We start from the raw sequence: 15,540 nt of genomic DNA on the forward strand, positions 1-15,540 counted from the left end.
TTTACTGTGTGACCCTTACGTACCTTTTGAGATGAATTCGCACTCCAGTGTTCTTTCCTCGTTGTTGTAGTTTGTGTGCGAGTAAATCCGGTAACAAAGGCAAAGCAGAGACTGATTTTTTCCCCCAATCAGCCTTGTCCTACTTCCCTTTGGTGTCAGCCTGGACTCTGAGTTGAATGTCAGGCTACATGAACATTGTAAATGTTCAAGAAATAGGAATGCCATGTTATTAGTAATCTAGCCCTTACTGTCTTCAGCAGCATATTGTTGGTAATCCGTCTCCACTGTCTCTTTAAATTCTTTTTAAAATAATGCACCCATGAAATCTGTCAGTCTTAATCAATTTTTCTTCTGATGGGTATGACAATTATGGCAGAAGGAGCAAATTTTTAGTCATACAAAGTGAGACCTCAAGTTGCCAGCAGTTCCATGGTACAGAGAAGGCAAAATAATCTGTTGAAGGTACCAACTTGGGTGCTATTTTCTGACTCTCTTTGGAAATTGCGATACTGACAGTAACTATTGTAAATGGCTAATTCCAGCAGTGCTGGTCAGCCTGTTTCTCCAGCTATAGGTGAACTGAGCATTTCTTTTGGCTAAAGCCAACAGTGTATTTCCTCAATTGCAAGGGATGCCTACAGCTAAGAAAGAAAATTCTCCATGTTTCCTAATAGCTATACACACATGACTTTTTCACAACCCACTCTTAAAATATAAATGAGACAAGTTTCACAGTCCCAGCGCATCTCACAACTTGCTCTGTAATAAAAATGAGTTTGTAACTCTGCTAATCATGCTTGAGATTTGTTCCCAAATGACTGAGTTAGATTTTGAAAGAACACTGCTTGCAAACTCTTTTTTTTTTTTAAAAATTTGGCCAAGTTTAGAAATCCATACTTTCTGCAAAGTGAAACTGCAAGTGCCATGTCCTTCCCTCCCTTTTTAAATTTATGAAAGGATGGATTTCAGTGAGGGCTTCTGCTGTGGTGCAGAGCTTTGAAAAGAAGAGGTCTGTTCACTTTCCAGTGCCGTGGAATTTTCGGTGGTAATGTGAAGCCACTCTCTGCAAGTGGAATGCATAGTATGGATATGCTGGGGAAACAAAAAAAAGTTACAAGAGCCTTTTTGTCCCAGTTCACAAAAATAAGGAGAAAAGTGTCAGTGGTTCCCGTAATTTGTTCCAAATAATCTATGTAATTGTCCCAGTGTCTTTAATTTTTTGGAGCCGGGCTGACACATCTGCACTCTTTGTAGATAAAAGGGTAAGCTATTGATATGAAATAGACATACAAGCTTATGCAAGCCCCTGTTTGAATCACTTCCAAAGCTCTCTCGCAGAATTGTCTCTGATGTTTGCATGCTATCCTTGATATGTATGGAATGTGGGCAGTCTTCATGTTCCATTGATTTTCAGATAGCTTTATCTTGTCTTTGTGCTTGTGTCAACATGTTTGGTAGATTTTGCTTAAAAGAATGCTGCTTAGTTATAATTTTAAGTTTTCGTAAATGCTGATTTTTGCCTGTGTCTGTCTTTATTGGTTAACTGTTTGGGTGCTATGTGAGGCTTTCAGTTTTGAAAATGAGAAACAAGTCCTTCATCCCCTGTAACATTTACAAAAGGGAATAATTTTCCAAGACTTTAATTCAGACTATTGGACGTTTCAGGAATATAGAACTTTCTGAATTCTTAGTTGTGTGGTAGTAAGTTTAAAGCTGGACAGTGGGTTAAGAACTTTGCAGAAATTTGAAATCCCACGGTAAAGAATTTTGAAGTGTTATCTGTACCAAACAAACTGGTAATCAATCTGAAATGGCTGGGGAACAATAATCTGCATGGTTTTTCAATTAAATAAACAACATTTTTAACTATTCATCTTGGAAATAGAAGCTTAGCTGATCAACTAAGCAGTAGGTTACATGCTGCAATGAATTACTGGGTAAAGACTTCATTTTGCGTCATGTGAAACCATGAGCATTATTTGGTTTCCAAGTTAGAATCCTCGTGTATCCTCGATTGATCAGTAACTTGCCTCTTGCTGCACTATAACTAGCTTGAGATATTATGCTTTAAAACACATCAAACCTGTGTGGAAGTCATTCACTTCATTTCACGATGGAACACACTTTTGGACTTGACAGCAAAGCTGATCACAGTTATTGAATGTACTTACACCAAATGTGTCTTTACTGCACAGAATCTCGAAGTTACATGGAAGGCATCAACCATACAGTGGTGGGATCAGACGGTGCTGTGGTGACAAACCCTGTTCTGTACAGCAGTGATAGCCCAATGACTAATTCATCTTTCCAGCGATCTTATGGCGCAGCATGCTCAGCCTCTGCCAGCAGCCAAATCCCCAGAACAAACAGGTGGGAAAGCTTTTAAAGATTTAGATTTCTGTGCATATTTATACGTTAAAAGCTCCAAATTGAAATACAATATTAACTTGACTTCTTGACAGTATTAGAACTCAGATAAAGAATGAATGTTAAATTTGATGCTTTTTCAATGAATGAGGTTTTAATGGGAGATGTATTTCATCAGACAGCTGTTTCTGTAATGCTTCCGACTTCAGAACCAGAAGTCAGGAGGACAGGAACTATTTCCATATGAATTTTTTTAAGCCTTGCAAATACAGTAAAACATTTTGACACCAAACAACAGTGCTTCTTAGATTCACTTTTTGTTTAAAGCTAGTGCTGTTTTTCAAACGTGGAAGGATTTGTTTTCCTGGGTTATAATTGTTGATTTTCACCAAAAGCACATGCAGTATCCAAAATAAAAGCATGCTTGTTTTGCTGTCAACATTTTTACTGAAGTGGCATTGTAAGCCATTTATGCTATTAGGCTTGGTTCTAGGACTTTAGTGCAGAGTGGTGTTTGGATGTGCCATGGTTCTATATTACTTGCAGCTATGAGGAAGATGAATGGATCGTCCTAGCATCTGGACCAAGCCTGTGTCCATATTGTTGCGACATTGATGGGCAATCTGTGGCAAGAGGGTTGTGTATTTTGTCAGAATAATCTGACCAGTATGTGGAGCTCATGTTTCCGAGTGCAAGTTGGTTGGGTTGATTAGTTATTCTGATACCAATATTTAATTTGAAATCTGCTGAATTTAAATCCATTGGTCTTCCTTCTGCATACCACACTCATCATACACACTAACTCAATAAATTTAGAGAAGACTTTGTGTGTAGGTAAAAAATGTTATTCTATGTTTTGATTGTGCATAATCATAAGTAGTTCCTTTCCTTACCTCATTATAAACTCTAGAACTTATGATAATCTCCACCTTGGTTCTCGTGGGTGTTTTTGTTATTTATGACAAACCTCATTATAAAAGGTTTGAGGCTAAAGGACTTTATGTAGTGACCTTTTGTTTGGAATATTAAGCTTAACACCTACAAGATGACTTTCTCTGACTATGCTGTTAAATTAATTTGCCATAGACCTGTCACAGATTTGTAGAATTTTCAGTTAAAACTCAGAGTTCAGGTTTCATATCTCATCTGCAGAAAATGGATTGAGTAACAAATATCAGAAGCCAAATTAATTAAAGGCAGTTGCAGTCCAAGTCTGATTACAATCATTAAAACAGAATATCTCATGTTTTAGTAATTGATCATACTTGTCTTTATTTCATAGACTGAAAGAGTACAGTAATAGTTCATTGGGCCTATTTTGCTGTTTCTAGTTTTTATTGCAACAGATTCCCAATTTATTCCATAATAATGAAAGCAAAAAACTCTAAATGCGAGGATAAAAACAAAGTGCTGAAAAACCTCTGCATTGTGGCAAGAGAAACAGAGGTGAATCTAGCATCAATCGGCTCAGTGCGAATTGCATTGAGTTGTTTTGGGGGTTATTTTCACCATGGCGTCGAGTGAGATTTCTGGTCGTATCTTACCAAATGTACATCATAACCGACCTACCCGGCCTCATGGGGTCTCTCATGTCTGATTCTATCCTGATTTCACTATGTGCTGTTCCCAAAGCAACTCACCACTTAACGGAAAACCAGTGAAAGTCTAGAATGCCTTGCCTTGTTACACCTTTCTAAGGCTGCTGTGCACTCGGAGAGGTGCTGGTAATCCAGCATTGGCCCTTGCTGTCAACATCCTGGCACAGCAACCATAAAGCCACTCCCTCACACCAAACAACCCTGTTCTCTTACCCTAGTCTATGTGTAACCACCATGCCACATACTTCGCTGTGCTTAGACCTTTCCCATCTAAACAACTTCTTCGAGTCCCTACTACTGTTTCCCCAGTGCCCGCATTTTTGTCCTTGTCCAGGAGGGTTTTTATTGATAGTCAGCAAAAAGGGAGCACGAGAAACAAATAGACGCTACAGTTTATAACAACAAATGCGAACCAAATGCTGGCATGTTAACCTTGATAGTCCATGATGGTCTTTTGTACCCATCTTCCATTGAGTGGAACCAAGTGTCGATCGTGACCTGGCTGCCTAATGCTGCTGAAGTCTGTCATTCACAAGGAGAGCTTCCTTCAGCTCTTCCTCCAGTGTCTTCATCCTCCAGTGTCCTCGTCCTTCTCCTCAGAAGACTGCTCCCATTCCCCTGCCAAATCTTCAGGACACAGTATGCCAAGATGGTGTGACAAACTCTATCCAGATTATTGTGGAGGATCCCATCAGACTGTTCCAATCTGCAGAACAGCATCTTCACCAGCCCTATCATCTGTTCCACCGTGGCCCTGGTCAAGGCACATGCCTTGAAAGTGCTACACTGACTGAGGGACCAATGCATTACAACCAAAGAGACGTGCTTGTCATGTTTCGACCCCAACCCACTGCAACTATTCCCCTTTCCATTGCATTCATTAGAGATCTTCGCCATATGTATGTGGCAGTGATATTCTCCAATTGGAGTGTATCAGAGAGCTGCCATGATGGTCATGAAGGATTGGCGAAAGTTGATACCACTATCAGTGGACAAGTTGTGCATGCAGTTAGTGGAACAATATAGATGCTCCTCATCATCAAGGAACCTGCTTTGATTTCCCACGTAGAGCTTTCTCAACATCTAGTGTATTTGGTACATTTGAAAAATAGGAAGCTGAACATGAATGAGATGAGCTGTGCAGTAAATAAGGCACTTTAGCAGCTATAATCCCCCTTACTGGACAACAGGCCACTGCCTTGCAAGAAACTTAACTCACTGTTTGGCAGATGCATTAAAGATGGAGGGAGATGCTTTTGATGTTGAGATAGACCTCACATGGATATCGCATCTAATTCTGCAGAAATCTCACCATTGCCCATCCCTCTCAGACTCCTTTAAGGTTCCACCCAGAGTTCAAGTTTGTGTCCAATGACCCTTGTTTGGAACTCAATCCAACTTGTTCCAAAGCTTGACCCATTCCTCATATTTCAAAAAACTCTTTTCCCTTCAAGTATTTTACCAGTTCTTCTTGGAAGTTTCAGCCACCATCTTGACAGATAACATTCCATAACAATGCATTGCTTAAAAGAATACTTCCTCATATTGTATCTGGCTCTTTTGCTGGTCACTTTTAATTATTACACTGCTAATGAAATAATTTATTTCATTTATACAATCTGCACTGCTAATTTTGAACACACCTGCCTATTTCCCCTCAACTTCCCCTGCCCTTCACTGCTTATTACAGAACAATGTAGGCTCTAAGATGGGATGCTGAGAGGTGACCTTATAGAGGTTTATGAAATCATTGGGGGGGGGGGGCGTGGATAGGGTAAATAGACAAGTTGTTTTCCGTGGAGTGGAGGAGCACAGAACTAGAGGGCATAGGTTTAGAGTGAGAGGGGAAAGATTTAAAAGGGACCTAAAGGGCAACTTTTTTACGCATTGGGTGGTGCATATATGGAATGATCGGCCATTGGAAGTGGTGGAGGCTGGTACAATTACAACATTTAAAAAGCATCTGGACAGATATATGTGCAGAAAGGGTTTAGAGGGATATGGATCCAATGCTGGCAAATGAGATTAAATTAATTTAGGATATCTGGTTCATGTGGACAAGTTGGACCGAGGAGTCTGTTTCTGTGCTGTACATCTCTCTCTAAGATTGTAAGACCAGGTCACAAGGTGGGAATTCTGCAATGAGAAACTCAACTGAGTCCTCAAAGACAGTTTACCATCCACAGGGCACAACACAGAGTAGCAGCAATATGTACCATCTACAATATTGCACTGCAGCAACTCACCAAGGCTCTTCAGCACCTAGCTAGCCCATGACCATCCAGAAAGATGTACATGACAGCATCAACGTTGTCAAGACACTTTCTATCCTGATTTAGAACTATACTGTCATTTGTTGACTGTTGGTAGGTCAAATCCTGAAACTCTCTCTAACAGCACTGTAGGTGCACTGCAGCAGTTCAAAAAGGGCCTCAGACACTGCTTTGTTGAGGGTAATTAGGGTTAGCCAACAAAGTCTGGTGTTGCCATGATCCTTACATCCAGTGAACGAATAAAAGTCCCGGGTCCTGATCTCTTTACATAACCAAAGTCCTGTATCCCTAGTATTTATGTAGCAAATCAGGAATAGTAGTGTAATGGTTATAGTACAGTGCTAATAAATCAGAGACTTGAATAAATAGTGGGATGACACAAGTTCAAATCTGTCAGAGCAGCTGGAGAATATAAATGTACTTGATTAAATAAGTCTGCAATAAAAAGAAAAGCTTGTTTCAGAAATGGTGAACAAGAAATTGTGGTTAAAACCCATTTGGTGACTAATATGCTTTAGGGAGTAAAATCTTCCATCTTTACCCAGACTGACCTGTATGTGACTTAAGACCCACAGCAATGATGTTGACTCTTACCTGCCCCCTGAAATAACCTAGCAAGCCACATGTCACTGGCTTTTCCAGTGGTACACAAATTTTATGAATAAACAAAAATAATCTACATCCTTTCCAATGCTTTGGCTCCTTGGCTTAGAATTTGTGGTGAGCTATGAAAGAATACAGTCACTTTTCTTCAAGGTTAGAAATGTGAATGTACCAACCCAACAGAGACTGCAGTAGTTCTGCAGGGCCATTCACCACAGATTTCTCCAGGGCAATTAGGGTTGCACAATGCATGCTGACTTTGTCAGCAACACTGTCATCCATAATACCATACCAGTACAGTAACGCCTCGACTTACGAACTTAATCCGTTCCAGCACCCGGTTCGCGAACCGAAAAGTTTGCAAACTGAATCAATTTTTCCCATTTGAATTAATGTAATTCCAATTGATCCGTTTCGCCATGTCGTACTGCTTAGCGAGATCAGATACGCGAGCATCATTCTCGTGTTTAGCTATTATTCCCTTCTTCGTTTCTACAGTAATACATTTAGGCTTCTTAACACCACTATCGCTACCACTTTTCACTTTCTTGGGAGCCATAATGAGGGCTAATTTAATGCAAAAATCAAAAAAAAATTCTTAAGAATGCTTGGATGTAGCAACGAACGATGTTCACAGCACGCGCGCCAAGGATGAACTGAATGAGATCACACGGGGCCCAGAGAGCTTTTGCGTCAAAGTGCGCATAGCAAAGCAGAACAATTAAACCACGTGGTCGCGCACGGGCTTTTTGCGTTCGTACCTTCGTTCATACCTTGAATTTCGTACGTACGTTGAAGTAAAATTTTACGTATAATCCTGTTCGTAAACCGATTTGTTCGTGAACGGGGTCGTTCGTATGTCGAGGCGCTACTATATTCCATATAATCGCATCAAGTAAAGAAATTAGTCGGATATCTCCACAAAACATGAAATAAATCCATTATTCTACAATTCTTCGAAACTGAAGTTCTCAAATAAAATAATAAATATGAAGCATCTTCACGACAGCAGTTAAACACACGAACTGCTTTCCCGTGAGCCCTGTTCCTTCATCAGCTTCTGTGCATTAGCCAAATATTGAAGCAGGCACTCTACTTGTGTGTGGTACGCTACTGTTCCTGAAGAACGTTTACTGCCTGGCATCTCCTAAAGGGGCTCAGTTGGTATCTGTGGCATGTGTGAATGGACCAAACAACCACAAAACTTTTAACCAGTCATGATTAGCAAATCCTCTACTGAAGCAAACAATATCAAGGGATGTATAACTTGAAACATTTAAATTCATTTTGAAATTATCTAGGGAATGTGAACTGAAGACAAATGAAAATGTGTGTATAAGAAAGCAAGATACAAAATACAAAGAAAATGTTATTTTAATAAAAGGTGATCTCCAACAGTCATTATACTCTGAAGGAATAACACCACCAATGTTGAAGACCTCGATCCCCACCCTCCCCTGCCACAAGTTTGCAAATTAAAATTTTTAATACCACAGAGGTTGCTCTAAGCCATTAAGACCTGGATCATTAAAACTGTGGGCAGCACGGTGGTTCAGTGGTTAGTATTGCTGCCTCACAGCACCAGGGACCTGGGTTCGATTCCAGCCTCAGGCGACTGTCTATGTGTAGTTTGCACATTCTCCCTGTGTCTGTGTGGGTTTACTCTGTGGGATGCTCTGGTTTCCTCCCACAGTCCGAAGATATGCAGGTTAGGTGCATTAGTCAGGGGAAATGTAAAGTAATAGGGTAGGGGAATGGGTCTGAGTGGATTACCCTTCAGAGGGTCGGTGTGGACTTGTTGGGCCAAATGGCCTGTTTCCACACTGTAGGGATTCTATGATTAAACATGAATTCATTCTTGAATATGTCTGCCCTAACTTTTTCTGGAGTGCTGTGTGGATTAGTACCAAAACATGAATTACTTGCATACATTTTAATGATGAAACAGTGATTTTATCAATGCATAGAAGCTGATAGAGGAACAGGGTTCATGGGAAAGCAGTTTCTATGTTTAACTGCTGTCCTGAAGATGCTTCATATTTATTATTATTTGAGGACTTCAGTTTTGAAGTGTTATGGAATAATGGATTTATTTAAAGTTCTGTGGAGATACCCGATTAGTTTCTTTAAAGTGAATCATTTGAAGGTCTACTGTGAACATTGAAGGTTTTTAAAAATGAAGTTTACTAGAAATCATGTGACTTGCGAAAACCACTGTTTTACTGGCTGTTTGGCTTGGGGTTTGTTCTGGTCTTCAGTGGGCAACAAGTTTGTGAGGAAAGATCTGCCCAGATAAGATTTCCTGTTTCTGAAAAAAAAACACTGTTGGATAACACTTCTCAATGTTATATTTCCTCAGCAGTTGTGTCTGCCAAGATATCAGGGAAAACTCTTTATGTTTAGTGACCCATCCACAAGTACCATCCTGCAGGACTGGAGAATGATATGAATATTTCACTCCTGGTTATTTCCCCTTCAAAGACTAACATCCAGTGGAAAAAGTGTTTCCCAGGAAGTGGGTCTTTGCAGAGTAATCCCTTTTTATCCTTTAGCAGATACGTTAACATGAGTGTTTGTGTTTTCTTTTATTCATTTGTTGGATGTGGACATTGCTCGGCCAGCATTTATTGCTCATCCTTAGTTGCTTGCTGTGGACTGACCCACAATGCCATTAGGAAGGGAAGAGAGAATGTGAGTGAGAGTGTGTGTATGTGTGAGAGGTTAGAGGAATAGATATTTATACCTCTATATTACAGACCTGGAATTAATCACCAGTGTAGTCCTGCCACTTAAGCATCATAACCTTTCTTTGTTCTGTCTGTTTGTCCTGAAAAGGAGTGACATTTTGCAGAGTTCATTGATACTCGGTTTCCATAGGAACCTGAAAAGAAATCCAAAAACTCAGACATGCCAGATATGTTAATACAGTGCTTCAGTATGACTATGGCCTTTCCATGACTCCTCATATAATTACCATTACCTGGCAACCATAAAATGTTTTGGATTTAGGAATTAAGGTTAGGAAATGGTATGCCAGATGCTGTGCCTGAACCTAGTATTTAAATAAAGCTCTCACTTGTTTGAGGCAGATATTACCAATATCATCATTCCTCGTCTGCAGGAAGTATGTGTGAAAAGTAGTGGGCAGAAATGCAGACATGCAGATATCTGCTCACTTTTCCAAAATGCTCACTTTTCCAAATGGGGTCAGGCAATTTTGAGCTCTTGTCTTTGATAATCTTGATTAGAAAATCAAGGCTTCACTGCCAAGGTGAGATCACTCTCATGCAAAGCTTAAGAGCTCCTGCAGTGTTGTCACCAGGGTTTCGATAACTTGTAACATCCCAGGTACTGAATAGGGATCTCTTTGCATGGACCAGCAAGCTGGCTGAATGACTAATTTGAGACTGTTTGCTTCACTTCATTTTGCACTTACTTGCTATCACACGTTTCTATTTTGCACCTGTTCATTCCTTTACTAAGTAGTTTTGCTTTCTGAAGAATTTCTGTCGTTTTTTCTTTTGATAAAGTACTTTGTGAACAAAATATTAGCGTTGTAGGGGTGAAATTTATGGGGATCTTCAACTTGTTCATCATAACTTTGATGGAAGAACCACATAAATCTCAGAACAGCAGCATAAAAACGCAATACCATGTTCCTGGAAGTTCACAGGACTCTTCGAACAAAGTTAGAGCAGAAGGGCCTTCATGGAATTTTACTCTCTATGTATCCTGTGTTGGACAAGAGCCACAGACCACTCCCGACAGCAATTTCTACCATAAGGCAAGTATGGTGCATAAACACTACTTCTTCCCAAACTAGCTCAAATCACATTTTCCCCACATAAAGTGTCTTTAAAAGCAAAAACGTTTTCTTCTATACTGTGGGTGAAGCTCTTAAAATGCATGGTAAATAATTCTGCTGTTTCCCACAGCAGAACAGTAAAACAGATAGGTGCTGCTTCCTTGCTGCACTCAAAAATAAAACTTTCAGAATGTCTGCAAAAATAAAACACATGCCATCAATCAAACGAGGAAAAAGAAGTGCCCACAAAAAAATTACAGGATTGAGAACCTCTACTTAAATGCAATTCATTTTGACCAAAAAAAGTTCACTCCTATTTAATCTCTCTCCACCCCCCCACCCCCCCACCCCCCCACCCCCATCTCAAATCTATTCCCATCCTCTCTGTGTGCAACATTCAAACTTTCTTTTCTGTTTCAATTGAATATGCTCTCCGTCAAGGCTAATGTTTTAGTCCAGTGTTAGCAGAATTGAAAAATAGCTACAAAGATATTATTAATATTTAGGTCATGGAAAACAAGGACTGGCTGATCACTGACAAACAGATATACAGTGGACACTGGTGAGCATAGCAGGATGCTGGAAATCTCAAAAGTAAAAGTTGCTAGAGATGTGGATATCGAAAGCTGCAGCAGACGATGGGCAATGACTTCATTTGGGCTCCAGCATTCTCCATCACCTTGGGCAAGGTTCTGATGAGGAAAAGAAAGACTTCTGAGAGAAAAATCAAGCTCACTGTCCCTTACCCAAATGACTTTTAAAAAAATATTACTTGCATTCATTTTAGAGCATGCAGTAGCTGGATTCGTCGAACTCTTTGCATTGATACTCCTTTGGTCAAAATTCACCATAGATTGAGCTGAGCATTAGTAATTCCAGATTCTGAGTTGCAATATTTTGTGGTGGAATAACAAAATTAGATACTGTTGTGTTTTTTAAAAAAAACTTCAGTAAATTTGTAGATGATCTGCTTCAGTTATGCTCTACATTTAAGAGGTTGACATTTATCAGTGATTCCACTGTGAATGCGATATTGGATTTTTTCTCAGAGATCTACAAGCATGAATGGCTTTGTAGACTGTAAAACGTACACCTGATGGTATTGAGTTGTATTTATGTGTTGTTTTTGTCTCCCTGATAGCCCACCTACCTGGTTGGACAGTGCCCAGAAAGGAGTGCCACCAGTAAGTGGGATTAGCAGATCAACAGGAAGCTACCTTGGTTCCTCAGAGCTTGGTGTTAACTCCAGAAATACACCAAAAGAGACCTCTATCCTGTTGCAGTTTCCTCCTTCAGGATCGCAAGTTATCTCTCCCATCAACCACACTGTTCACGTTAGTAGTTCTGAGCGACACACTTCAAATCTACAACAGAACAGTGCTGGAGGAAGCCCTGCATTGCATCCTTTGCCTGCAGATTCCAGTAAACAGGGTTACTTGCACTATAATGTTAATCGTGGACTTCAGTATGATGGAGAACAAGCCATACTACCTAGTCTTTCTGCAGGATCAAACAACACTGCTGCAAACATGAATTCCCAAGCAACTAGTTTCTTGGGTAATGGTAGTCTGCAAGAGGGAGTGCTTTCAGCAGTTAGTGGCCAAGCACAAAGCAGCGCAACACTGATGAATGATGCTTTGAGTCTGAATGTGCATCCTCCACTACCAGAGAAGAAAAGGATTTCAGAGGGAGATCATTCAATTACCTCTGTCTCACCAGCTTCAAGTGGATTTTCCAGTCCCCACAGTGGAAGTACTATCAGCATTCCATTCCCCAGTGTCCTTCCCGACTTTTCTAAAGTCGTAAATACTTCTGTTGCACAAGGTAAATGTTTTGATTGTTGTATCCTACTGCGTGGTTGTTTAAAAGGTTCCATATCCATCTATGCTCACAGTAAGTTAATACTTTTATTTAAATACTTGACATTTGTCATCCAATTGTTTACAGAGAATTAATATATTTTTTATATATATAATTAACTTTCACTTGTGGCTCCACCCATTTCCTTAGTAGGGTTATAAAGGACAGTTATTGGAAAGCCACATGCTGTGTGCCCAACCCACCCACAGTTAGAGAACCAGCTCCTGTAAAGGCAACAATTACATCTGGTTTACATTCCATGGTTGTTGCTGAGTTAACACAACCAACAACAACACCAATGTAATTTAACAGGCACTTTGAGTACGCTGTTGTCATTTGGTTTGATTTTTGATTCTCCCAATATTGAGTTGGAAGAAAATTTTTAAAAGATTGGTATCCAAAACAGGGAGTGTTAATTTGCAAAGTGTTGGGAATGAACTGAGCATTTCCAATCATATGTGCTCACTGCTGAGGTACTCCAGTCATTTTAAATGAGTGCACACTTCAGGAATATAGTTTGGATTTTCAGGTTTGCCACTGAGCTTGGATTTGCGACAGAGTTTAACTGTGGCATTACCATTGAATTTGTAAATATTTACTAACTGTTAGGAAAATTCGGTTTCCTAGTTTGTATTTTTGGAACGAAGGTAGTTGTAGCTCTGATAAGATGGGTTATTTGATTAATGCAAGCCTTGTGATTGCTTTCTCCTATTCAGGATTGGGCTCCAAATCTGCACTTTCTTCTCCACTGATGAGAGCAACTCTTGACAGTTTTTGAAAACATTTTTAACAATGATTGTCTTCTGGAAGCAGGTGTTTTCAATTACTGCAAATTACCTGAATCTTTATTTCAAAATGTCACCTTCCACTTAGGGAATTCCAGGAGCCTAAAGGAGGGGGAAAAGACCAGGACTTTCATTTCCAAGCACAGGGGTTACATTCAGTGGGATGCACAGTGAATCTAAATTTCCTTTCTGGCCACTCTGAGCAAATGCAATTTATAATAAAAGAATAAATTCTCCATGTCTAAAACAGGCCAGTCAGCATGAGTAAAATGATACCTAAGGTCATGTTGCTGGTGGAAACAAAACCCTTTACTATCTGAATATCTAAGTTTGGGTTGTTGGCTGCTACCTTAAAATAATCAATCCTAAACCTTCAGTATTTTTAATTTCTCCTTGGTGATTCCAGGCCAGAGTGCAGTTTTTTTTTAGAACTATGTTCTACCAGTATTTTGAAGACTCGGAAATTCATTACGTTTGAGGCAAAGGAGAAGTAAGGTCAAAGTGAATACGGGGGGGAATAAAAAATTGTGACTAGAATCTCAAAATCTTTATTAAAAATCTTGATCTTAAAAAAAAAGTCGACACCACAAGATTTAATTAGTGCTGCATCTACTTAAAATAAATAACTGAAATTTTGAAAGGTGGCTGGGTGCTTTGTGCTGCCAGACACTAAGCTGAAAGGCCACTCCAATGTAAAACTGACAGCTGTTCAGTTGTAATTTCTGCAGTCACAGCTGGAGGACATTGTCAGTGTTGCTGTAACTATGGTGTTAGTCATTTGTATCACCTCATTATCATCCTTTAAGCTCTGTGGTCCCCTATTCTGTTATTTTTAACCATTTACACCCCCTCCATTCCAGAAACCATTGATTATTTTTGGTGGAATAAGTTCAGGGATGCATGGAACATGATTATCATGTCCACAGAATTGTTATTTGTGTGTGAACTCAGTGGCATGTGGCTCAGTGGTTAGCACTGCTGCCTCACAGTGCCAGGGGCCCAGGTTCGATTGCAGCCTCAGGCGACTGTGGAGTTTGTACATTCTCCCTGTGTTTGCATGGGTTTCCTCCGGGTGCTCCGGTTTCCTCCCACAATCTAAAGATGTGCAGGTTAAGTGAATTGGCCATGCTAAATTGCCCAGAGTGTTCAGGGATGTGTAGGTTAATTAGGGGTTTTGGGGGTAGATAGGGGTAAATATAGGATAATAGTGGGGGGATAGATCTGGGTGGGTTACTCTTCGGAGGGTCAGTGTGGACTTGTTGGGCCGAAGAGTCCGTAACCACACTGTAGGTAAAACATTAAACATTAGGGGAATATTCAGCCCTTTCCTGGCTGTAAATCCAAACACACGTTCAATGAGTAGTGGCAGCAAACCGAACCATGTTTAGTTTCTCCTTTCATAATCCAGTGGGGATGAGGCTTATTCTCACAGTCCTGTTACTGTCCTTGCCAGTATAAGCCAATGACTGAGCTGAAAATGTGTTGCTGGAAAAGCGCAGCAGGTCAGGCAGCATCCAAGGAGCAGGAGAATCGACGTTTCGGGCAAGAAACGTCGATTCCATGCCCGAAACGTCGATTCTCCTGCTGCTTGAATGCTGCCTGACCTGCTGCGCTTTTCCAGCAAGACATTTTCAGCTCTGATCTCCAGCATCTGCAGTCCTCACCTTCTCCTAAGCCAATGACTGAACATGTAATCTCCTGAAATGTAGGTCTCAACTTATGGAGGGCAAACAAAAGTTTACAGAGGAAACTCGATTATCTGGCATTCAATTATCCAAATATTAATTACCTGGCAAGATCGCAAGGTCCTAATGCTCAGCTAAAGTATGTTATCCAGCATTTGATAATCTGGAATTAGATTAACAGAATGAAATACTACCTGCCCGTGTTGTTTGGATAATCGAGGTTCCTCTGTATATCATTTTTTAAATACCTGTTCACAATATCAAACACATTTTTTTCCTCTTTCAATGATATGGTAATTTTGTAAACCTGATAAATAAGATGCATGTATGTCGGTGCCACTTCAGTGATTATTTTTAAAGCTGGATAAGGCTGAAGCCCTAAGAAAGTAATTTTGAAATAATTATTATCTTAAAGCTAATGAGGTAAGATTTTTTTGATAGCAGGCAATGCTGTAAACACTCAGCCAAACTTGCAATGTCTGTAGAGAGAGAGAAGCTGTTAACCTTTTGAGTTAATTACCTGACCTCATTTCACTTTGAATTTTGAATTGTGTTGCAAAATGG

At 40.0% G+C, this 15,540-nt stretch overlaps 1 protein-coding gene across 8 annotated transcripts in view; it reads left to right on the top strand.

Moving 5' to 3' along the window:
* The window catches only part of LOC122549908 (tensin-3), a 439,923-nt gene that overhangs the window by 407,751 nt on the left and 16,632 nt on the right, over positions 1-15,540 (top strand). For all 8 annotated transcript variants that reach the window (XM_087987222.1, XM_043690124.2, XM_087987223.1 and 5 more), the window contains 2 exons: positions 2,196-2,370; positions 11,788-12,470. In XM_087987222.1, coding sequence (XP_087843348.1) covers positions 2,196-2,370; positions 11,788-12,470 — 858 coding nt within the window. The remainder of the gene's footprint in view (positions 1-2,195; positions 2,371-11,787; positions 12,471-15,540) is intronic.

The sequence above is a fragment of the Chiloscyllium plagiosum genome, unplaced genomic scaffold, assembly GCF_037043375.1.
Source record: "Chiloscyllium plagiosum isolate Xiang-an unplaced genomic scaffold, Cpla_swu_hap1 HiC_scaffold_5, whole genome shotgun sequence".
In the NCBI taxonomy this organism is placed as follows: Eukaryota; Metazoa; Chordata; class Chondrichthyes; order Orectolobiformes; family Hemiscylliidae; genus Chiloscyllium; species Chiloscyllium plagiosum.